Source organism: Schistocerca serialis, chromosome 9, assembly GCF_023864345.2.
Source record: "Schistocerca serialis cubense isolate TAMUIC-IGC-003099 chromosome 9, iqSchSeri2.2, whole genome shotgun sequence".
Taxonomy (NCBI): domain Eukaryota; kingdom Metazoa; phylum Arthropoda; class Insecta; order Orthoptera; family Acrididae; genus Schistocerca; species Schistocerca serialis.
In genome coordinates this window covers 341,425,779-341,452,203 of record NC_064646.1, presented here as the reverse complement: position 1 = coordinate 341,452,203, position 26,425 = coordinate 341,425,779, and the positions used below count along the sequence as shown (strand labels likewise).

The following is a 26,425-nucleotide window of genomic DNA, read 5'->3' as shown; positions in this document are numbered from 1 at the left end:
ATGGTAGAACGATGGGTTCGATGACGGTTTGGATGTACCGTGCACTATTCAGTGTCCCCTCGACGATCACCAGTGGTGTACGGCCAGTGTAGGAGATCGCTCCCCACACCATGATGCCGGGTGTTGGCCCTGTGTGCCTCGGTCGTATGCAGTCCTGATTGTGGCGCTCACCTGCACGGCGCAAAACACGCATACGACCGTCATTGGCACCAAGGCAGAAGCGACTCTCATCGCTGAAGACGACACGTCTCCATTCGTCCCTCCATTCACGCCTGTCGCGACACCACTGGAGGCGGGCTGCACGATGTTGGGGCGTGAGCGGAAGACGGCCTAACGGTGTGCGGGACCGTAGCCCAGCTTCATGGAGACGGTTGCGAATGGTCCTCGCCGATACCCCAGGAGCAACAGTGTCCCTAATTTGCTGGGAAGTGGCGGTGCGGTCCCCTACAGCACTGCGTAGGATCCTACGGTCTTGGCGTGCATCCGTGCGTCGCTGCGGTCCGGTCCCAGGTCGACGGGCACGTGCACCTTCCGCCGACCACTGGCGACAACATCGATGTACTGTGGAGACCTCACGCCCCACGTGTTGAGCAATTCGGCGGTACGTCCACCCGGCCTCCCGCATGCCCACTATACGCCCTCGCTCAAAGTCCGTCAACTGCACATACGGTTCATGTCCACGCTGTCGCGGCATGCTACCAGTGTTAAAGACTGCGATGGAGCTCCGTATGCCACGGCAAACTGGCTGACACTGACGGCGGCAGTGCACAAATGCTGCGCAGCTAGCGCCATTCGACGGCCAACACCGCGGTTCCTGGTGTGTCCGCTGTGCCGTGCGTGTGATCATTGCTTGTACAGCCCTCTCGCAGTGTCTGGAGCAAGTATGGTGGGTCTGACAGACCGGTGTCAATGTGTTCTTTTTTCCATTTCCAGGAGTGTATATTTTTGTACCTATGACAGAAATTTAAGAACCCTGTCTCATTATGATTCTTTCATGGAACTGAAATACGAAATGCTTTTTCAAAGTTCAGTTTAAATAATGTCGAGTATTTAGAGAATTTCACATTTATGTTGGTTTCTCTATACACTTCGTCCTAGACTAAGTTTAATAATTCTTTTGAAAATCTTGTACTTTGATTTCTGATAAATCTCATTTGTAAACTTGCAATTTAGGGAATTTTTCCATACCCAATTTTAACATTATTGTTTGGCAGAAATGGTCCGATAATCAAGATCTCTGATACCTACCGCACACTTTTTCCTGTCCGCATACACGGCCACATAGGCAATTACTGATGATGTAGTAACCCTTGTTGCACTATTGACCAACAGCGACATTCCAAAACTCTTGAGGGATATTTATGAGTGTGCTACTAGATTCATTTACGATACTTGTGTTTGTGTCCATATGGAATTATGTTGACTTTTGTACATAAGATTTTATCTTTCTGTTATTTTATTGAAAAAAGAGTCCACTCTACCACTCTGAGATCAAAGCACACACAAAATGATTAATTTCTTAACGTTATCAAGCTCTATTAATTCAGTAGCTGATCTTTCAAAGTATTTATCTTCTTACTGTACGACTGTACTAACATTGTGTCTTGGTTTGAGCTGTGTTCCTTTCCTGAAATTAACTGGTAGGACCAGTAAAACTCTGTAGCAAATTGTAAAACCAGCACTCGAACATATTTACAAATATTAAAAGACTTACACTGCAGCTCAGGAATAATAGTCTCTGACATTTCCCATTTGAACAGCTGCATGGGCCACAGACTGTGTGTGTGTTCATTTACCTCATCCCTAACAAAATCACAGTGCTTAATTATCTCAGAATATAACTTGCCTTTAAAATTTAGTATAGTGTATTTTAATTCTGCTATTTGTTGATTTATCTGAACCTTTTACTGAGGTGACTCAGCAGTATGTTCCTCTAACGTATAGGAGCGTTGATCTATATTTTCGTTTGTTGTTTTTAAATAGACATTGTACTATCTTTGCCATCAGATCAGTAATTGTTTGTTCCGTCAACTCGTAAAATATCTTCTATTTTTCTTGGCAGTATTGCCATGTTGTTTGTTGTTGTTGTGGTCTTGTCCAGAGATTGGTTTGATGCAGCTCTCCATGCTACTCTATCCTGTGCAAGCTTCATCATTTCCAAGTAACTTCTGTACCCTACATTCTTCTGAATCTGCTTAGTGTAATCATCCTTGGTCTCCCTCTACGATTTTTACCCTCCACACTGCCCTCCAATACTAAATTGGTGATCCCTTGATGCCTCTGAACATGTCCTACCAACCAATCCCTTTTTCTAGACAAGTTGTGCCACAAATTCCTCTTCTCCCCAATTCTATACAGTACCTCCTCATTAGTTATGTGATCTACCCATCTAATCTTCAGCATTCTTATGTAGCACCACATTTCTAAAGCTTCTATTCTCTTCTTGTCTAAACTATTTATTGTCCACATTTCACATCCAACATGGCTACACTCCATACAAATACTTTGAGAAAGGACTTCATGACACTTAAATCTATTACTCAATGTTAACAGATTTCTCTTCTTCAGAAACACTTTCCTTGCCATTCCCAATCTACATTATATATCCTCCCTACTTCAACCATCATCAGTTATTTTGCTCCCCAAATAGCAAAACTCATTACTACTTTAAGTGTCTCATTTCCTAATCTAACTCCCTCAGCATCACACTACTTAATTTGACTTCATTCCATTATCCTCATTTTGCTTTTGTTGATGTTAATCTTATATCCTCCTTTCAAGACCCTGTCCATTCCGTTCAACTGCTCTTCCAAGTCCTTTGCTGTCTCTGACAGAATTACAATGTCATCGGCGAACCTCAAAGTTTTTATTTCTTCTCCAAGGATTTTAATACCTACTCCAAATTTTTCTTTTGTTTCCTTTACTGCTTGCTCAATATACAGATTGAATAACATCAGGGATAGGCTACAACCCTGTCTCACTCCCTTCCCAACCACTGCTTCCCTTTAATGTCCCTCGACTCTCATAACTGCCATCTGGTTTCTGTACAAATTGTAAATAGCCTTTCGCTCCCTGTATTTTACCCCTGCCACCTTCAGAATTTGAAAGAGAGTATTCCAGACAACATTGTCAAAAGCTTTCTCTAAGTCTACAAATGCAAGGAACATAGGTTGCCTTTCCTTAATCTTTCTTCTGTGATAAGTCGTAAGGTCAGTGTTGCCTCACATGTTCCAATATTTCTACAGAATCCAAACTGATCTTCCCCGAGGTTGGCTTCTACTAGTTTTTCCATTCGTCTGTAAAGAATTCGCGTTAGTATTTTGCAGCTGTGCCTTATTAAACTGATAGTTCGGTAATTTTCACACCTGTGAACTCATATTTTCTTTGGGATTGGAGTTGTTATAGTCTTCGTGAAGTCTGGGGGTATTTTGCCTGTCTCATACATCTTGCTCACCAGAAGGTAGAGTTTTGTCAGGGCTGGCTCTCCCAAGGCTATCAGTAGTTCTATTGGAATGTTGTCTACTCCCGGGGCTTTGTTTCAACTTAGATCTTCCAGTGCTTTGTCAGATTCTTCACGCAGTATCGTATCTCCCATTTCATCTTCACCTATGTCCTCTTCCATTTCCATAATATTGCACTCAAGAACATCACCTTGTATAGACCCTCTATGTACTACTCCTGCCTTCCCTTCTTTGCTTAGAACTGGTTTTCCATCTGGCCGTACAATTTAATGAATAATATATGAACGACACTTCATTAATTCACGACAGTTACCAGTATTTGCTTAGGAAATTGCTACTTGGAACAAAATCCTTTGTGTTTCAACACACAACGTCACATAAAACAGAAAAATTAAAAATATTTTGGTGTTCATGCATTTTAGCCACATTTCCTGTGCAACATGCCACATCATAGTGTGGACTGTACTGACTGCCATAACTCTGAGTGAAGCTGTGAAATGGTTGAACAGTTGTCTCTTGAGCTGGAAATAACTGCGTAGTTGCTGGTCACCATCCGCTAAAGTAATCGGTCATCTTTCGTCATTGTATAAAAACCTTCTTTTTTGGTGTAAAGTTGTGATCTTTAATTGCTAGGTATCGGCACCATATTTCTTCATAACTGTCTAATGCATGGGTTAACATGCTCATTTTCTTTCTTTGATTTGTTATTTGTTGGGTTGCTAGAGGCAGTATGACATTCTTATGACACTTCTTCGTGGGAAAACAGGATTTTCTTCTTATATCCTTTCTTCCAGTACCCTTTTTTTATCAGTTCGGTTCATTATTCTTATTTTCCTCCCTGCGGGTCTGGGGGTTAAAACAGGCCTGAGGTATTCCTGCCTGTCGTAACAGATGACTAAAAGGAGTCTCACACATTTCAGCCTTTATGTGATGGTCCCCTGTAGGGTTTGACCTTCATTTTTCAATATCTGGGGAAAGGGCACCTTACATGGTGCATAGTGTCTATCATGCGTTGAGACCTTTCACATTCTTCATCGACGTGGATCTGCACTTTCGCTCATTCTCCAGCTGTTGGGCGAGGTCACCCTCCTGGGTGCATTTTCCTCCATCCTCTATGTCGTATCACTTTCTGCACTCTTGATGATAACGGACTTCTTAGCTTGTTTGCGCCTGATATCCAGCATGGTAGCCAGTCCGTTGTGGTGGGGCCACCATGTACCCTGTTGATTGTAGCCTCTGACCACACAGGGATTGCTCTGCTGATGCCTGCGCCACTAACTCCCCACATATGCCAAGGAGTAGATGCCTGTCACCCTGGGGCATCAGGACTCCCAGCAATGACCATCCTGCCAAGTGGCCTTTGCTGTGGCTGGGGAGGGCCCCTGGTTGGATTGAGTGCCATCAGAGCGGAAGACATGCCATGGAGTGTAGCATATCATCTTTTGCTGGTGGTTGAACACCAGTAGTCTCTAAGTGGTCAAGGTCTAACTTCAATGCTAAGAAATACAAGCAGGTCACTACAACAACCGTTTCTGCGGCGGAAAACACGATCCCTCGTTCTTTAGGGTGCCCCCGGTGAAAGACAGTCCCTTGGTGGTCACCGGAAGTTGCTGAAGAAATTAAAGATTGTCGGTGAGCTCTACAGCGACATAAGCGGCACCCTTCCCTAGAGCACGTAGTGACCTTTAAATGGCTCTGTGCCCACATTCGCCAACTTATAAAACGACGGAAACAGGAGTGTTGGGAGAGGTATCTGTTGACCATTGGGTGCCGTACATCACCTTCCCAAGTCTGGACAAGATCAGACGTCTTTTTGGGGTACCAGACCCCAACAGGTGTCCCTGGCACTAACATCAATAGCATGTTATCTATCGACGCAAACGCGATTGCCGAGAACTTTGCTGTGCACTAAGCTTGAGCCTCTGCGTCAGAGAACTACCCCCCATACTTTTGCACCCTCAAATGGCAGATGGAAGGAAAGACCTCTCATTCACTACACACCACATTGAACCCCATAACGGCCCATTTACAGAGTGGGAGTTCCTCAGCACTCTTGCACATTGCTCTGACACAGGTCCTGGGCCAGATCGGATCCATGGTCAGATGATTAAACATCCCTTGTCTGAATACAAGCGACATCTCCTCATCATCTTCAACTGGATCTGGTGCGATGGCGTCTTTCCATCGCAATGGCGGGAGAGCACCATCACTACCTCGCCTTCATCAGCTTAAGAAGTGCTGGCAGCATTTCAGTGCCCTCCGCTGCCTGAGCAACACCAATTGGGGTGCAGATCGCTCTACACTGCTGCAGCTCTGCAGAGCCCTTGTTCAATCCTGCCTTGACTATGGGAGTGTAGTTTACATTTTGACGGCGCCCGCAGCATTGCGTTTGCTCGACCCAGTGCACCACTGTGGCGTTCGCCTAGCGACAGGAGTTTTTAGAACGAGTCTGGTGACCTGTGTCCTGGTGGAGGCTGGAGTCCCTCCATTGAAGGTTAGGCGTGCACAACTTCTCGCCAGTTACGTTGCACGCGTTCACAGTTCTCCTGGGCATCCGAATTACTGTCTCCTTTTCCCATCCACGGCGGTTCATCTCCCGCATTGGTGGCCCAGGTCAGGGCTTATGATTCTGGTTCGCGTCCAGTCCCTTCTGTCTGAACTGGAGTTCTTCCTGTTACCACCTCTCCTCGAGGTCCATTCACGTGCACCTCCATGGTGTACACATAGGCTACAGATTTTTCTGGACATTTTGCATGGCTCTGAGGACTCCGTTAACCCCACAGCTCTCCGTTATCAGTTCCCCTTGATTCTCGACATGTACCAGGGCCATAAAGTGGTTTACAGTGACAGCTTGATGGCTGATGGTCATGTAGGCTTTGCATATGTTCATGGAGGACGTATTGAACAGCACTCCTTGCCAGATGGCTGCAGTGTTTTCACTGCAGAGCTGACGGCCATATCTCGTGCTCTTGAGAACATCCTCTCATATCCTGGCGAGTCATTTCTCCTGTGTACTGACTCCTTGAGCAGCCTACAAGCTATCAACCAGTGCTACCCTTGCCATCCTTTGGTAGTGTCCATTCAGGAGTCCACCTATGCTCTGGAACGGTAAAAAGGAAATTTAAAAAATCAATGCTGGGGCTGAATACAGCATGTACTGACAGCATACTTAGGTGGGCGGAATTTCAAAGATGATGATGTTCAAGAGGCTGGTTAGGGGAGACTGCATAACAGCATGGTAGTAACAAATTTCAGTTCTATAAGTTACATGGCTGGCATTTTAGGAACAAGCAGAAATTGTTTTTAGAAGACTCTTGGCCAAAAAACATTTTTATTTTCTTCTTCACACACATCACATGAGGCATCCCACAGTCAAGTGTACTAAGTAATTGATGTTTTCCCATTCCACTATATCATTAATTTGTGAACTGACAGTAATATGTGCTGAGGAAACTTCCATGCAGAGATGTTTAGTTGTTGTTGAGTACACTATATTCTTGAAGCTTGATATAGAAAACCATCAGTGCAACTGTTCACTGATATTAATTTTACTATTAAAATATTTCACATGGAGTACTCTGGCAATAGAGTATTGTCTGCTCGAAATTCTTATTTTGTGTGTGTGATGCATACATGTATGCCTCAGGAGTTATTTGTGGATGATGGATCCAACACATTATACATTAGATGTGAGGGAGGTATGTTATTTATTACTCAGTATTTTATTGACTTTTATTTACCAGAAAGTTTGAAAATCTTGTATTGTTTGGTGGGCACACTCTGTTTCCATGCATCTCCTGCTAAAGAATTGTAATATTTCATTTTCATCCATCTGTCATAGTTGTTTGAAATATCCAAAACAATATATGATACTGTTTGTTTTCCTTATTTCTCCATAAATTCATAGATATTACTAGAATAATTTAACCATCCATCAAAGTCATATATTTTTCTAACAAGATGACTGGTCTCATTCCATCTTTAGATCATAAAATACAGGCTTTGGTTCAGTCCCAACACTGTGGAAGCCTTTTTGTTGCACAAATATTATCCTGTAATGTGCAGACTTTTAATTTTATTTGCCAGAATTTTACAATGTTCAAAGCAATAATAAAATTACAGGAATTATCATGCTGAAATCTTTGCATTTGGCAAGCGCCTGAAGGAAGATTTTGACAGGACGTTACTGCAGCAAGCGTTTACAACACGCTCTTACATTGTTCAAGAGGAAATGAAGCAGGAGCAGCTAGGTATTGAAGATCCCAAGCTAGCACTTACTGACAACCAAGAATTGGCAAAAGAAGGCATGAAGTTCATGAAAAACTACATAGAGATTTATGTGAGAGAATCTTTGCCTAAATTACCAGAAGAAGGTGTTGTGTAAGTGTATTAAAGCAATAGTCAGAGATTTCATTTTACTATTCATTCTGTGTATGCTCTTTTGAAATGTGTGTGATGTCATTACAGAGCCATTTGCAAGTTCCTGATGACAGATAGCACGTTGGCTTCTATCTCAAAGCTTATTGGAACGGAAGATCTTATTCTTTCTGCTGTGAGTACATCAATAATTTCTTTATATCTGTTCTTATTATTACAATATTTGTCACTTACTTGTAAATTAAATAGTAATTTTGAAATATTTTCATTCTGTTATAGTGGCAAAATATGAGTTGTATAGGGGATGTGAAAATACGAAGCACAGAAAATAGTTCTGCAGCAACATGTTTTCTTACTTTTTGAGATGAGTTTAGAGGGTACCTGCCACATACTGATTGCTGGATGTACAGCATTTTTCTAGCAGGGAAACTGTCACATAAATGTTATGCAGTCTCCCCTAAACAGCCTCTTGAACATCATCATCTTTGAAATTCCGCCCACCTAAGTATGCTGTCAGTACATGCTGTATTCGGCCCCAGCATTGATTTTTTAAATTTCCTTTTTACCACCCCTACAGAGATTTTTTAATTTCCTTTTTACCACCACTACAGGTTTTTCAAAGCCAGTAGTTCATGCCAGTGTGGTTCTCACCATGCAGTTATGCAGATCTAGTTGGATTCCTGCAGTTCAGTTTTTTTTAAAAGTAAAAACTAAATGAGATGTTCATATGACACTGCTGGTAATTTTTCTTTTTCTCTTATTTCACGTACATATTTAGACTATGTGGTTCACAGTTTTTCTTACTGGTGGTACCATTATCTTAATATCTGTTTTTCCCATCATGATCATCATTTTCTTCTTCTTCTTCTTCTTCTTCTTCTTAGCGGTTTCCAACATCAATGGAGCTAACATTTTCTTCTGTCCTCCCACAACTTCTCTTGAGCCTAGTTTTCTTCCGCACTTGTGCACTACATCTTTATTTTCTCTCTTTGGTTTGTAATTTATTGTGCCCTCTAGATTTCTTTCATTTGGCATTCTTCATTTGCTGCTTTAATATTTGATTCAGTTTTTGGAGCATTAATCTTTAAAATCCACCATGAACTAGGACTTCGCTGAGGTGGGGTGGCCTGCATGCCTCAAGGATACATATAGTTGTACTGCAGGTGAAACCACAAGAGAGGTTTATAAGTGGGGAGGTCGGACTAACCATTGGTTTCTGAAGAGGAGTGGCAGGCTTTCCAGCAGTTACAGGACAACAGTCTGGATAAGTGACTAATCTGACCTTGTAACAAAAGCCAATATGGCCTTGCTGTGCTGGTACTGAAAACAGCTGAAAGCAGTGAGAAACCACAGCCATTATATTTCTCAAGGGCATGCAGCTCTACTGCGTGATTAAATGGTTATGGCTTCCTCTTGGATAAAGTATTCTTGAAATAAAATAGTCCCCCCCCCCCCCCCCCTCCCCCGGCCATCTCCGAACAGGGACTGCCCTGGAAAAACAAAATGTGTTCTGCGGCTTGGAGTGAAGAATCTGATATCCATTAATTGAGTGGGGAGGTTAGAGAATTTAAAAACTGAAATGGGTAGGTTGATGCTGAATGTAGTAGGACTTAGTGAAGTCTGGTGATAGAAAGAACAGGGCTATTCGTCAGGTTAGTACGGGGTTATAAATACAAAGTCAAAGAGAGATCGTGCAGGAGTAGGTTTAACAATGAATAAGAAAGAGGAATATGGATAAGCTACTATGAACACTGGTGTGAATGCATAATCATAGCCAACGTAAACACAAAGCCATACTCACCACAATGGTACAAGTTTATATGCCAGCTGGCTCCGCAGTTGAAGGTATTGTAAGAATGTATGACGAGGTAAAACAAACTATTAAGATAATTAATGGAAATGAAAACTTATTTTTTGGGAGGACCGGAATACGACAGTCAGAACTGAAGGAAAAATAATCGGAGAACACGGCCGGTGTGGGGGGGGGGGATTTGAAAGATGGAGCTACCTGGTACAGTTCTGCACAAAACACAATTTAATCATCACTATTCCGTGGGTTGATAGTCATTGTAAGGTGATTATATACGTAGAACAGACCTGGAAACAAGAAGATCCCAAATACTCATAGATTATTAATGCTGAGGCAGAGGTTTAGAAACCAGTGGCAGATATGAACTTTAACCGTAAAATGTGGTTCAGAACTGCAGATTAAAACTGAAGAAAGAGAGTAAATTGAAGAGATGGCACGGGAAAAGCTGAAAGAATGAGTGGTTGTTTAGAATTTGAAACGGAGTATTAGGCAACAATTGACTGAAACAAGAGTAAGAAACACAACAGAAGATGAAGGAGTAGCCTTGAGAGAAAAGGCAGCAGAGGTTATGCATGCATGCATGCATGTCCAAAGGCACTGTGCATTGTAATCAGAATAGCACAGGCACTGCAATATTGAATGTCTCTGTTGATACCAGACAAGTGACTTTCAAGTATAAAATCTAACCTGTATGGGAATATAAGAGGTGCGACAATAAAGTAATGAGACTGATTTTCTTTGCAAGATGTGGCAACCCTCCAGGCTTGCATAGGCACAATTTCTTTGACCTTGGTCTATAAACTGCTTCTAGTCCAAGTGGCACATCCATGCAACTGCTCAGTCATGAGTCGTGCTGTAATAAGTTAACACGTGTTTGTGTCTCTCATCACGGAAATGGAAACGCATAATATAGCCCAACGGTACGCCATTTCTTTTTGTGTTAAATTGGGTGAAAACGCGATGACAACTTATGGTAAGCTTCAGAAGGCTTTTGGAGAGGAGATTATATCAAGAGCTCAAGTTTTTTGTTGGCATAAAATGTTTAGTGAAGGCAGAACAAATGTTGAAGATGAAGACCGCAGTGGATGACCATCAGCCTCACGGACGGATGTCAGCTTGGCCAGGGTGCGTGAACTTGTACCATCAGATCGAAGATTATCCATGAAAATGATTGCAGAAGAACTGAAGATCAATTGAGAAACGGTTCGTCTAATGATAACTGAAAATCTTGGTATGAAAAGTGCGCCACCCCATACAGCTGTCAGTACAGCAATTTTTAACCTCAAAACAAATTTCAGTAGTACCACAGTCACCTTATTCACCAGATATCGCCCCGTGTGACATTTTTCTATTTCCAAGAGTCAAAACGGCCGTCAAGGGACACCATTTTCAAACAGCAAAAGATGTCCAAAAAGCTGTGGCGAGGGTCTTGGAGGATATTACAGAAGATGAGTTCCACAAATGTTATCATCAATGGCAGAAGCACTGGAAAAAGTGTGTGCAATCAGAAGGGAACTACTTTAAAGGAGACAACACTAAACTTGACTAAAATGATAAGCAACATTTTCTTTCACACCAGCCTCATTACTTTATTGTTGCACGTCATACATAATGGATGTAGAAGTTCAGGTCATAGACGCATGGTTGATGACGTAAGTAAGTTTCAGTCTGGTCGTGAGTTGTGCATGAATAACCAAATGGTAAGGTGACCCATAAGTGGGAAATCTGAGTTCGAGTCCCAGTCCGGCACAGATTTTCATTATCATTTCATTCTGCAGCTGACGGTTGTAATTATTCGCAATTGTGAATAAATTTAATGTACTTCATAACAGCTGTAGTCACTGCAGTGCCTGTTCCTTTGGACATGCATGCATGTCCAAAGGAACTTTGCATTGTAATGAGAATAACACAGGCACTGCAACATCATATTTCTTTGCTGATACCTTGCAAGTGACTTTCAAGCATAACATCTGACCTGTACAGGAATATACATAATGGATGTGTGAGTCCTGGTCAGAGACGCATGGTTGGCGACATATGCAAGCTTGGGTCTTGCCAGTCTTGCCATGAGCCATGCACAGATAACCAAATGGTAAAGTGACCGCTAGCGATAAGCAGGAAATCTGGATTTGAGTCCCGGTCCGGCACAGATTTTCACTGTCATCATTCCATTCTGGAGCTGATGGTTGTCATTATTCGTAATTGTGAATACATTTAATGTATTTCATAATGGCTGTAGTCGCCGCAGTGCCTGTCCAAAAGTACTTTGCATCATAAGCAGAATAAAATCGGAAACAGTCTTGTGACATTGATATGAAACTATTGTTAAAGTTTTTTACATTATTTCCCCAATTTCACCACACTTATGTATTAGTAACAGCAAAGGTGTGTAACTGCTGGTATTACGGATGCAAATCGAAACTCCTAGAAGGAGGAAAAGCTATTTTTCATAGGTAAGTAGCACAAACACACTAATTATAGTTATCCTACTAATAAGAGGTGCTTTATGGTTCAATTAATACCAAGACACGTTGTAATGAGGACATAAAATCATAGGGCTTGTTTATGTTACTGTGTGGTCTTATATTTACAACTTTTTTTTTTTTTGGGTGGGGGGTGCTGTCAGTCACTATGTTAAAAGTATAAACATTTAAGAAAATTTCATCCGCAGATAAGATTTACATGTGGCAGTCTGGGTCATTACCTCCAGATCATGCTGATTTCCAAAGCCCAGTGCTTATTTTGAAATATTCACGATATTATCAATACCTATGATGCGGTGAATGAATATGTGCGGTTATTATTTTAATTTCCTTAAGAAAGGACAAAGTTTAAATATATCACACTTGAAAGTAAAAATGGAAGAATTTTGTCCTTACTTCACAGTACAATATATTGCTATTGCATTGGCTCAAAAGTAATGCACATTTTTTTACCAAATTTCACCTTCGAGAAGTTAGTTTGCATCTAATATCCACTTCTCATTCTTCTTTCTCTTCTTCCTGAAACATTTCTGCTTATGCAGATCTTGTCTTTTTGCATACCTTTGCTATAAAAAAAATATTCTCATTTGCAACAATACAACTAGTGTCTGTAGCAAAAACTGTTGACAAGGTATTTTATTACGTAGCAACATAAACTTTTTTATTGTTCTTAACATTGTGTACATCTACCATTATTGTTTCTTTAGCTCATAATTAAGTTTCAGTTGTATACTGGTAAGAGAACCTGATTTGTGTCAATATGAATGACTATTTAAAGCAAAAAGTGTCATTGAACCAAGGAATTTGGTGCATTTACAATGCAAGCTTTAAATTTACAGTTGTGCATTATGTCAAAACCTACTAAAAGAGAGGCTGGAAGAAAGTGTGGACTGGACAATTATAATGTGCGACATTGGACTGCTTCAAAAGGAAAAAGGAAGAAAACTGTTTCAATGAGAAAATCATTCAGGGGTCCAAAATGTGCCAGGTATCTGGAACTTGAAGCTAATGTGCTTTCTTGTTTGCAAGATAAGGGGAATGATGGGATGCCATCTCATGAGAAATAATCCAAGCTTGTGGAAGCAAGAGTTTTAAATGTTCCTTAAGGAGAATCTTGTATGTGTGCTGATTGGTGTCATTGGTTTATGTGGAGAAATGGCCTGGCCCTCCGATGAAATACTACACTAGCACAGAGAATGCCAGAAGATTTTGATAAAAACTGGTTAATTTCCAGCAGTATGTCATCCAATTATGAAAGTGTCACTCATAAACTTTTCATCACATTGGTAATGGTGATGAAATGCCATTATTCTTTTTTACGTGCTGAGCAACATGGGAAGTGGGGGGAGGGGGGGGGGGAATAATCGTGAAACACTGAGAACTCTAGATTGAGGTTGGAATATCATCATGGAAAAAAATAGTTTACTGCTCATCTTAAAGATGCCACTTTCCGTTGCAGACAGACACAATGAAAAGACACTTGCACATTAGTTGTCAGCCAAAGCCTTCAGCAGAAAAGGAAACACAAAGATACATTCATTCACACAAGCAAGCACACTTCACACACACAACCACCATCTCCAGCCACTCAGACCGGAACGCAACTGTCACGTGGAATGGAAGCAGCAGTCTAGGGAAGGGGAAGGGTTAGAAGAGTATGGTGAAGAGAGAGAGAAAACTGTCTGGTGGAGCATGCAGGGTCTAGACTGCCAACGGGTTTAGCGTTTTGAGGCCGTGGGGCATGGACATGGAGAGGTGGTGGGGGAAAAATGGAAAGCAAAACAGTAGAGGAATGGGGAGGGAAAAGATGGGCAGGTGCATTGGCAGAGGACAGTACACAAAGTGAGCAAAGTGAGTGGGAGACAAGAATAGGGAGGAGGTGATGATGACGGGATGGTACCGGGGGAGGGGGGGGGGGGGGGGGGGGGGGGGGGGGGAGGACGACAGTATGTTACCATAGGTTGAGGCTGGGATAATTTCGAGAGCAGAGAATATGTTTTAAGGATGACTCCCATCTACGCAGTTCAAAAGGGCTGGTAGTGGAGGGGAGGACCCAGATGGCTAGGATAGTGAAGCAGTTATTGAAATCAAGCGTGTTATGTTAGCTGCATATTGTACCGTGTTATGTTAGCTGCATATTGTGCCACAGAGTGGTCTACTTTGCCGTTGTCCACAGTTTAGCGGTGGATTTTCATCCTAGTGGACTACTGGTTGGCAGTCATACCAATATAAAAGGCTGTGCAAAGATTTAAGCAGAGCTGGTATATGACAGAGCTGCTTTCACAGCTGGCCAGGCCTCTGATGGGGTAGGATAAGAGTGTGACAGGACTGGAATAGAAAGTGGTGGGTGGATGGACTGGGCAGGTCTTACATCTGGGCCTTCCACAGGGATATGATCTCCTTGGCCAGGGGTTGGGATTGAGAGTGGCATAGGGATAGGCTAGGGTGTTGTGGATATTAGGTGGGTGATGGAACACCACTTTAGGAGGAGTACAAAGGATATTGGGTAGGATCATAGCATGATGATAGGTAATCAAAGCCCTGATGAAGAATGTGGTTCACTTGTTCCAGTCCAGGGTGGTATTGGGTCACAATGGGGGCACTCCTTTGTAGCTGGTTCTTGAGGGTGATGGGAAGATTGGAGGTGTGAGGGAAAATGACTTGGGAGAGTCCACATCATAAATAAATCTTCAGTGAATCGGAAACAGACTAGGAGTTTGGCAGTTTGGTAGGCTAGGAAGGTCTCCTCTAGATGGCCCCCATGGGCATAGGAGGGTGCCTGTTGCTGTTTGTGTAACTTTCCTTCAAAGGAGAAGTAGTCATGGGTTAGGATGAAGTTAGTAAGATGTATGAGGAATTAGTGGGTTTGGAGTCTGAAGGGCATGGGGAAAGGCTGTGTTCAATTGTGGCAAGAGCATGAGCATGAGGGATGTTGGTGTATAGGAAAGAGACATCAACAGTGACTTTATCCTTACAGATACTTCTCCTTTGAAGGGAAGGCATACAAACTAATCCATGGCACAGCCATGGGAACCCACACGGCCCAATACTGTGCCTGTTGGCAGTCTAGTAGTCTAGTCCCTGCACACTCTGCCAGACAAAGCTCCTCCCTCCCTTGACCCATACACTAATATTCCTTCCCTCCCATCCCTCTAGACTGCTGCTTCCATTCCATGTGACAGTTGCCTTCTGGGCTGAGCTGCTGGAGATGGCAGAGAGTCTTTTCATTGTGGTGGGGGAAAGTTACCCCCTATGTCATTCTGAAGAGAAAGACTATGTCCAAAGAAAAGTTTCCTAAGGACATAGTGATTCACTGTTAAGAAACAGGATGATTGACAATGCAACCAATCGTTGACTGGCCGTCTATTGTTTGGAATCCTGGGGCACTCAATGTTGAGAGAGACATGCTTGTTTTGGATGGTTTTAAGGGACATACTGCTGAAGTAAAAGATAAACTTTCTGCACAAAAGATAGACCTTGTCATAATACCTGGTGAAATGAGTTCAAAAGCTAGATGTAGCCATAAACAAGCTGTTCAAGGACAACTTGCGAAAAATGTATGGAGATTGGTTCTCGGAAGAAGACCATGTCCTTAGACCGTCTGGTAAGATTAAAAAGCCATCAGTCGCCCTTCTGTCTTCTGTTTGAGTGGGTTCTTGCTTCATGGTCTTCCATATCATCAGAGGCTACCATCAAGAGCTCAAGAAATGCTGCACATCAAATGCTCTGGCTGGCAGCTAGGATGATGTGCTATGGGAAAAGAATGAAGAGTATGATGGGAGTGAGAGTGAGTGTGATGAAGTGAATACTGGTACTGATGGTGATGAGAATGAATAAAACAACATGTGATACTGGTATCTTAGATGCCAACGTGCTGTACCATATATTACAAGAAATGTTTACAGTACGTACCTACATCTTACATATAAGTACAAGTAAATTTTTTGTAATTTTTCTCATCTCGGTTTGTGTGTGGCTTATTTTCACACTTTTTTTTTATTATTTCCTCCTAAAACTTTACAGGTAGGGCTTAAATGTGGTGGCGGCTTGTTATCGGACCAATACGCTCATCTTCTTCCTGTTACAGTTCCCAATTCAGTGTTTGTAGGGACACTTTCAGCTTGATGTGCTAGGAAGCCATTTCGCAATGCTGCTGAATCATAATTTATAAGAACAGAGATTCAGCAATACAATTAAGTTCTGAACAAAGCATAATAAAATAGCCGTGGCTATTCCTTCTTTTCCCATAACATAAAATAGCAATGTCTGAGTGTGATTATATCTGTTGGATACCGGTTAAGTTTCTCCATCAACCTTCTTTCTGTAGTCTGCATATAATCCTTCATTCTAGAATGAGATTTTTGCTCTGCAGCAGAGTGTGTGCTGATATGAAACTTCCTGGAAGATTAAAACTGTCTGCTGGATCGAGACTCGAACTCAGGACCTTTGCTTTTTGCGGGCAAGTGCTCTACCATCTGAGCTACCTAAGCATGACTCATGACCTGTCCTCACAGCTTCTATTCCAGTCCACAGGAGAGCTGTGAAGTTTGGAAGGTAGGAGACGAGGTACTGGCAGAAATGATGGTGTGAGGAGGGGTCGTGAGTTGTGCTTGGGTAGCTCGGATGGTAAAGCACTTGCCTGTGAAAGGCCAAGATCCTGAGTTTGAGTCTTGGTCTGGCACACAATTTTAATCTGCCAGGAAGTTTCAAGCCTTCATTCTGCTGCCAATTTTCCTATCGATTGCTATTTGTAATCATGCTCTACCACTAATTGATTCAGTACAAATAATCCTAAGATCTCCACTCAAAAAATCATCCTCTTCTGGCCATTGCATCATATTGATTTATAACATATCTGTGCGCATCCTTTCGATTTCCACCTATAGATTTTCTAGTTCCCCACACTGCCTTCACATTTTAACATTCCACATTTCCACCCTAATTGCTATTCTTTTTTTGTCTGATAACTCCCTCAGAGAAGTCCCGTGTAGTAATCTGAATGAAATGCTATGTTACCTCCAATATATTTATCCAGGAGGAAGATTTTGAGCTTCAAACTGCAAGAACCAGGTGAAGATAATTTGGTAGTTACCCAATGTCTTCCATATGACAGTACTGCAGTTCTTAAAGTCATTTTGACCATTCCGGCAGGTAGCAAAACAATTTGTTATTTCTTGGATTTGCTGCCAGATCCTAAAATGAACATGAGTCAGTATTTCGGAACTCCATCTGTACATCAACATCAAGAGAAACACTCCTTGTGCTGAGCCCTGCTGAAACCCTTATCATTTGTAGACCCCTTCTGTACATGGAGCATGGGCCACACACTACATGTTCTGCCTCCAAGACTGCCCATAGTGTCACACTCAAAGACTATCCTCAAATACTTGGACCAGCCACACCAAAGAACGTTGGGTTTTGATGTGGGATAGCACAGGGTTGTACATCCTGCTGAGAGGAGAACCCTTGTCTCTATTAATAGAGTTGTCTGCCACCCTAATTTCAGTTGCTTCCTTACAAACACTGTACCAGAAACTGGATGTACTGGCAACTGTGAGGGTTCATCATATTTCTTCCCATGTCTCTTGTTGAAACAAATTTTCCACTACCATTGAGTTTTCAGGCTGTTGTGTTTTGTGATGGTGAAGTTAAACACTTATGTCCCGAACTGTGCAGATCGACCAGCTGATGTAAGCTTTCCCATATTGACACAAAATTTTGTATATTCTAGGCTTTCTAAGTCCCAAATCATTGTAACAGAGTCAAATAGTGCTCTAATCTTGGCAGATGGATGCAGCATAGTCTCCTTAACATTCACCCACTCTTAAAAGGTATGCCCCAGTGTAAGGAATAAAGGCCACAGATCTGTGCTCCTCTTCATTCACCTCCAGGGATGGTGCAAACACCATTGCCCAATGAATCTGCTTTTTGGAGTTTCTGTTTCCCTTAAACACAACAACATTGGAAGTTCTTGTGTCAGAAATAGGATATAATCTGTGTACAAGAGTTCTAAGGACCATGTCCCAGAGTACCACCAAGTCTTTTGTGAACAGTTATGTCCAGAAATGGGAGTTACCTATTACTTTCAACCTCAATCATAAATTTAAAACTGATGAAGACAGTTGAAGTGGTCCAAAAATCACATCCATGGAACGAGATTAAAAAGGTGTCATCATTGTATCTTTAGAAGCATGTTTGTTGCAAAGCCAAAGTTCTCTGTATCCCTTTCCTTAAAAAGTCCGGACCATCCTCTGAAGTGCACAAAGAGGAGCATAGATCTGTGGCCTTTATTCCTTACACCGGGGGCATATCCTTTAAGATAAGAAGAACTTTAAGAATAAACATGATATTAAGAGTGTGCTCCATCTACTTTCCAAGATAAGGTTACTACTCAGGTCTGTCAACAATGATTTGGAACGTATAAAGCCTGGGATACACGAAATTCTGTATCAATGTGGGAAGACTCACTTCAGCTGGTTGGTTTGCACAATTCAAGACAAGTGCAAGGCTACAACAGCCCAAAAAATCAGTGGTAGCAGGAAATTGTTTACATGAGGGACATGGAATGAAATATGACGAGATGCTGATAGTTGCCAGGAAACTGAAATTAGTTTGCCAGACAGCTGTTTAGTGAGAAAACGGTTTTTGTCGTAGCAGAATGTTGAACATTGTACTATCCACATCAAAACACAATTTTCTCTGGTGTAACTGGCCAGAGAGTTTGGGGATAGTCTTCGATATGGTACATCATTGGCATCAGAATTCTACTATGGGTGGTGCCACAAACCCTGTCTTGGAGGCAGCACCTGCAGTGGGCGGCACAGCATGGTATGCGGCCTGATGATTCCAGTTTTGGCATCACTTTTCAGTGGGACTCGGCAGCAGTATCTCTCCTGAAGACAGACAGGTCACTGAAATATTGAGTCCTGTTGATTTCATTGGTCTTCATTTGGACTCAGCAGCTTCATGTTTTTTAAAGATAGACAGATCGCTGAAATATTGAGTCATGTTGATTCCATAATCAGCAGCAAACCCTGGGAGACTGTCAAGCGATTATGCTGGGAGATCTATATAGTCGCAGCATTACAATTACCATGTAATTTCCACCAACTGTGACTACTGGATGAATTGCTGCCTTCCACCAGCATGAAGCTTCTCTGCCAGTCCTAACAGAGAGAGAGCTGCTGTTTCCTCTCCAAAAAGTACTGAATTCCTTGGTTCCATTCACCACATAACCTGTGATAAACTTCACTGTAATTCTAGCAAGAGGTCATTACAAGCTACACTTGCACTCAGTCAGGCAAGTTGGACCAAATGCTTTTTGTGCTATAGTCCATTGTTTGCCATTGTGACAGGCAGAGCCCGGCTGCTCAAAAGAGTTGTCAAGTTAGCAAAATTTGTGTCGTAGTGCAGCCAACATTTTCCCTGTTCTGGTGATACTTTGTGTACACTCCTGTTCAGTAGAAGAATGAGGGCATCTGATGGTGAATTGTAGCTACATATCCTTGACACTGAGATGACAGATTCTGTTAATTGCAACTGCCTCACCCTAAGGTTTCTCTTTTGATATATTTCTTCCTACACCAGTGAGAGAACCCAGTAGTGTTTGTCATTTATTGCTTTGTGGTATATCTGTATGTTACATTTTAACTGAATGAGCAGATCTGTCTAAAAGAACTCTGCATTCTCTCAGAAAACAGTGGCACGAGTTTAAAATTTACATGAGTGGAAAATGGAAGTTAAGTAAGTTAATAGTACATATTTTTATGTATAATACTGAGAACTAATACTTGTATTTAGGAATATTTTGTTTTTAAAAGTAATATTTTTTTCGAAATGCTAACAAGTTATATTTTGAATTTTTTTCTGATTTGCCCAAAGGAATTTCCTGTGGAAGAATCAACATTAGTCCAAGTGTTCTGTGCTGTTGTTGGAGCACTTTTGAAGAGCTCAGGCAGTGAGAAGACAGGCTTGTTTGTACGTGATTTTGTGGTGGCTCAACTTGCTGGCCAAGATGTGAGTGACATATGGTCTCCAGAACAGCCGCTTCTAACACTAGAAAACATTCTCAAACAACAAGGAAGAGCTGCACCAGAGCCACGACTCATTGGAGTGGCCGGTCCAAATACCATACTGGCTGCATACAGAGTTGCTGTTTATAGTGACCGTAAATTCCTTGGTGCTGGTTAGTGCACTTATTTCTTTTTATACAGTATTATATTAGCCATGAGCAACAATTGATGCAACATAAAAATACACTCAAGTGAACTGTAAACTTATGAGAGAGAACTGCTAGCCAGTGCATACCTTCAGTAGGACAAGTGAGTCTCTCTCTCTCATCCTGAAGTCTGAATGATGTGCCTTTCCCTTTTTAACCTTCCACAATCGGACCTGGTCTCCTCCCCAAGGAAAGTACTACACCGATAGACAAAAAAAGTGAAGTACCCAGAAGACATTGTCAGATGCCATTGTAACTTCATACACGCACAAACCATCAGCGGTCATGCACACAGTTAGAACTGCAATTTTCTCTTAACAGGTAGCACAGCCACTGGAGTACATTAGTGTTGTGGTTGTCAAATGATTTTGCCCAACAGCCAGTACTGACATTGTGGGGTGACACCTCTGGATGCATATGTACCAATGTTAAAGTTAATTGGTAAGCTATATAAATTAACATGTTGTGGGCCACCAATAGATTAGCTGTAGTATGGGCACGATATGTTGGCTGACAGCTCCCATATTCTGATTGTTAAAAGTTGGCCACATTTGGAGCACTTGGTGTTGACTATTCTCTGTTTCGGATTGTTGCCACCCTCAGTGACCCCAAATGAAGTGTTGTCGTGTTGTCTGTGTGAGCAGACAATTAATTGATTAATAAAGTAATTGTTCTTATGTTTAAATGCTTTATGCGATATGAAACACGATCACAAAAGTTTTCAATATGTATTTAATGTAGTTTTTCTTTTACTCATCGTGTTGTACTACAAGAGTCGTAATGTAATTCTGTAGTCCTTGCTGCAAATATGTACCAAATTTGAAGATGACCACCTCTATAATGTGCATGCAAAAATCCATGTTGCTTCCGTTTGTAATTTATACCATAGCAGTTGATCAGTAGTTATTCCGATGGAAACACTTTCTGTGTGGTCAAAGGAGTTTGTGTGGTTCAAAGAAGTGGAAGGCTGGCTGCAAAAGGATGGATAGTGTTATTTAAACAACAGAAGACAAAGCTGTCTAAGCAAGGAGAAGATAAAGCTGTCTAAGGTGTAGGACCCAAAAATAAAATTATGGTGGATAAGGAAAATCTGTTGGATTGTAACAACTGGTGTGGTATTATGTTGCTGCCAGTGTCCATTAAGGTCCTCACCAGAATTATCTTAAATAGGATTAAAGATTCACATGAAAATTGATTGTGTAGAAAACAGGCCAGTATCAGGCAAAGCACAGTTGTGTTGATCTCAGTAATATTCTTTAGGATCATCTTAGAGCAAAGTAAAGAATTCCAAGCAATGATGTACGTGGCATTCACTGATTTTAAGAAAGGCCTTCAATTCAGTGAAGCATCAAGTGCAGTGGCAGGTATTGCGGATTTGTGATGTAGCACAGAAAATTTTATAAATATCATCAGAAAGCTGCATAACAGCTACAGAAGTTGTATACTCACAAGGGAAATATCACAGACCCAACAGTGGTAACACAAGAGTCTGGCAGGGACCTGTTTTATAACCATCACTTTTTCTACTTGCCCTAGATTTAATGAGAAGAGTCACCACGGGCAGGAGAAGAGGAATGAAATGGGGAATCCATGAATGCTGATTGATGTGATAGATAAATTAAACCCTTTAAAAAAGAAGCAGGAATTGCTAGTCTCAAAATAAATATACGTAAAACAAACGAAATTAGAGTAAATTCTAAGTAAATGGAGTAACCTCTGTAGAGGTGCAACAAGTGAAGAAGGTAAACTCATTTTTGTACTTTGGTGGTGTTGCTGGGAGTGGTTGGGCTGGAGAGGATGTGAAGAACCTCATAAAGAACGCAAATGCTGCCTTCATTGTATCCAGTATGGAAAAAAAATTGTATTTTTAATGCAAATGTCAAGGCTGTCTTATTTGTTCATGAACGTTGGAAACTAGACAACAAGATAACATCACAGTTATAGAGCTTCATAATTAGGTGTTCTGTAGCATCATGGATATCTGCTGGCCGGAACAAATAAGTAAGGAGAAGCTCTGTGCAGGAAAACGAACCAGATGTGTGTAGAAGATCAGACAGGGCAATCTAGAAGGAGGCACTGAATCAGAATCTCCAGGGAACAAGGAACAGAGACAGGCCCAGAGCTACATGGAAAATGATGGTGGAAGGGCAAGCAAGGAGAATTGACAAGAAATGGTTGGAACTGAGGGAAATGGCCCAAGACAGAGATGAATTGCGAGATCTTTTGATGCCCTATGCTCTCCAGTGGGCCAAGTTAATTAAGTCAAGTCATGTAAGTCAGCTAATTGGTAAGATGCATGCACGCCCATGAGTTGTCAGTATTGAATGACACCAGTAAACCACCTCCCCTCTCACATCCTCTAATACTGCAGTGATGTCACTACTTATGCCTGTGCCCTGAGGTATAGCTCATGACTGAATTCATGAGTATCAATTAAAATTAAGCACATCTTAAAATCTCTCTCTCTGTAAGTAGTTTTGTTTGTTGCTGAGCAAGAAAAAATATACTATTAAGAAGATCTTCATGTTTTTGGATTGGGCTGTTAGTGGCAGCTACGTATTGTTAAAAAGTACAGATGAGAACTCGGGTCCGCACAATTACTTGATTCGGGCCGCAGTTTGATGGCCACTGCATTAGTGTGTTTGTGTTCCGTGTTTTTACCAAGCCTGGTATTGTATCCAAGGGGTGTGAACAGCATCAGCTGTTAAGGGATCACTGTGATACCACGTAGTCATGTGAGACAGCATTATCAACATCTGACAGAATTTGGAAGGTGCTTCATTGTGGGTCTCTATTTGGCCATCTGCAATATCGACATTTGTGGTCCTTTCAGATGTGACAGTGGTTTGATGTTGCACTGCATGGAAATGTGAGGACAGACATATTCATTGTCAAGGTTCTGTTTGATAGCGTCTGACCATTACAAGGGAGGATCACCAACTTGGGCACTAGCCTTGTTATACCTCCTTCACTTCTGCACCTGCCATCCGAGAACAAGTAAAGGACTCCCTGCAACAATCTGTGTCATCTTGTGCCATTGGTTGCCTTACCCAAAGTCCTCAGGTCATATTGGAAGGCAGCTTGTAGCTTGGTGGACTAATGCATGCTGCTCAGCAATCTGGGCCAGGCACGTGGCTCTGTGACAGTTTCAGTGCTGCCCAACTGTAGAAAACCGTGGAGTTGTGAAAGCCTGATGCATAATCAAGGAAAGCAAGAAAATATAATCACACACATTCCTAGACTGTTTCAACCACTCCACATATTCTAAAAAACTGTGGGAAGCCATCAGGTGGACTTCTGGTAAATGCAGTCATTTACCAATAGGAAGCAGCAGTCTCTCTAAACAATGCTCAGAGACATCACCAGACAACATCAGCACCAGCCAAGATTCAGCATTCCACCACTGTCTTGCGACTGGGAAGCGGGATGAGCTGCACTTCAGATCCACCAAATCTGAGTCCTAGAGGTGCAGATGGAGATGAGGAGCTGGATTTGGCACTGTCTTAGTCTCTTCATACTGTGCATGGTCACAACCAAATATGACACAGCTGGCTGCAAAGGAAATTCTTTTATAATGTTTTAATTCAGTATGGCAGAGTGGCCAATTTCCCAACTGGTGGAGGGAGACAATTTTGATACCTCACGTCAACCAGGAAAAGACCCAACATGTCTCAGTAGTTATCAGTGTGTTGCCTTAATGAGCTGGAGCAAATGGTAAATCATCATCTGATCAGGCAGCTTCTTAGCTGTTCTGAATGTGATTCAGGAGATATCAATTCACTGTCGACAACCTGACCCTGCTAGAGATGCTATCCAGCATTATTTCCTATGTAGACACAATACACACAGCATGTGCACATGTGCCAATACACACACACACACACACAGACAATGTGTTTTCTTGTGCCACGCGAGGGCAGACCTAGTCTCTCATGGGACCTGCCTCCTGCTTTAACTGATAATGAGACAATTGAGGTTTGTGATTTAAGGTTTTATTTGATGATTGTTTCATACATATTTGTTTCATAAATATTGTGTGTGAGGTTTTAATGTGTTCCATAGTGACTTCCTCACTCATTATTTTGAAGTATCTTTTTAATTGTGTCTCTGCTTGTATTTTATCTTTGTTGAGATAGTCTTGTGCCCCCTGATGTGAATGTTGTATTTTAAATACTCATTTATTGTTACAGCTGGGTTTTGAAATTTATTGTTATTTCTTAAAAGATTTTCACCACACTTGTCTCTGTTTATTTCATGACTTACTGTTCAGTGCCTTAAAACAATAGTCATCACTGTTCAGTGCTTTAAAATAATAATCATCACACTGTAAGCTTAGAGAATGGCTAGGTCCAGGACTATTTCACACTTCTAAAAATTAAATGTGATCACAACTGTTGTAAGTTGCAGCAGTAAGCAAATACTGGAAGTTATTTATGCATGTAGCTTAGGACTTGTGCATGACTTCCTAGTTGATGCCATGTAGGTATCAGGAGCACCTGTGTTCATTTGTGCATTGTAGCTGTGCGATAACTGTAGGTGTCCTGGAATGAACATGAACATAGTGTCATAGATCACCAGTTTAGTGCTCTGCTATAGATGGGATGTAGAATGTACAATAAAACCATTGTTGTCTGAACAAGTGCACACTTTACCATAACAAAGCTGGTACAACAGAGCTATGTCTGCTTTACACACATAGTCTCTGTACATGGACAAGGGAATGTTATAAGTTTGTGTTGTCTGAATGCAGTTCTTCGTAATTCCTTTAGAATAACATATATTTAATCTTTTTTTAAAATTTGGTCCACTTGCACTTTCCAAACATAGTCGCTGTTTTTATGATGCTGTTCAGCAAAATTACAGGTATCTTTAAACTCTTTGTTAATGCAACACATGTTCAGCAATAAACTACAACTCTTTCAGGAATTTCTACATTCTCTTCCGTTGAATGGATTTTCCTATCTCTTTCTGCAATATTTTCCATTTTAAAACAATGACAAAAAAGACTAAACTTCTACTTGAATTGAACAGCTCACAAGAAGACATTTCGATCATACATGCGAGGCTACAGAAGATGCCACTCAGTCCACACATTAACTCTTGGTATGGTGGTTGACAGGAGAAGCTGTGTTGATTGAAAGCAGTTCACCTCAGTTTCTGGTGACAGCTTTGTTGGTGCAGGTAATGTAGTCAACCTCAGCTAGCAGATGACACTGTGTCCAATGCGTATACAAACAGCAAACAAAACTATACTATTAATTAAAAGTTGAATGTTGATGTCCTCTGCACATGATCATAATCACACAGCAAATACAACACTAAAACAATATGGCTACAATTATAACAGAATACTACTTTTTGTATAGCACACATCAATGAAACCTAAGGTTGGTAGACACAAGAAAGAAGTGAATGTTCATCTGAAGAAAGAAGTGAATGTTCATTTGGAGTCATACTTCTCATTTCTGCAGAAACAATTGCTTCTGTCAGCTACCAAGCCAAGTAGAGTTTGGCAGAAGCAGGAGACAAAGCTTAATACCATGAATTGTATGGACTTTTACTGGTTCAGATCTAATGAGCACAATGCTCAGGACTCAAGAAAGTTAACTGCGTAATGCTTGAAGAAGGCCAATTCCAAGTCAACATCATTTTATGTCAGTTGCATTAGTTTTCTCCATAAATGTTGTTTCATAAAGCATAAATTGCAGGAAAATTATAAATATGTTAATGCTGAAAAGGATACAAATTTACATTGAGAACACAGGAAATTTGACAGAAGTGAAATAAGGTTGTAAACAGTGGGAATACATTAATTCTAGAAATGTAAAAGCAGTGTTATAATACTGTAAGTGGATACACTGTCAAAATTATATTACAAGAAAATGACAGAATTTTATGTTGCAGAGCATTTTCTTAAGATATTCAGAGTAGAAAATGTGAAGATATTTTCTCCGAAAAGCAAGAAGCATTATTCCCTTGAAAGTTTAAAAAAAGATGAAAATGACGATTCTGGAGTAAATGACCCCTTCATCCAACAGGAGAGAAGAAATCAGTGATGGAAATAGGACTCGTCATA

The 26,425-nt window shown here is 41.3% G+C and overlaps 1 protein-coding gene across 2 annotated transcripts in view; it reads left to right on the top strand.

Moving 5' to 3' along the window:
* LOC126419919 (39S ribosomal protein L44, mitochondrial) overlaps positions 1-26,425 on the top strand; it is a 55,390-nt gene that overhangs the window by 26,629 nt on the left and 2,336 nt on the right. For both annotated transcript variants that reach the window (XM_050087200.1, XM_050087201.1), the window contains exons 3-5: positions 7,584-7,841; positions 7,929-8,013; positions 20,013-20,316. In XM_050087200.1, the coding sequence (XP_049943157.1) occupies positions 7,584-7,841; positions 7,929-8,013; positions 20,013-20,316 (647 nt within the window). The remainder of the gene's footprint in view (positions 1-7,583; positions 7,842-7,928; positions 8,014-20,012; positions 20,317-26,425) is intronic.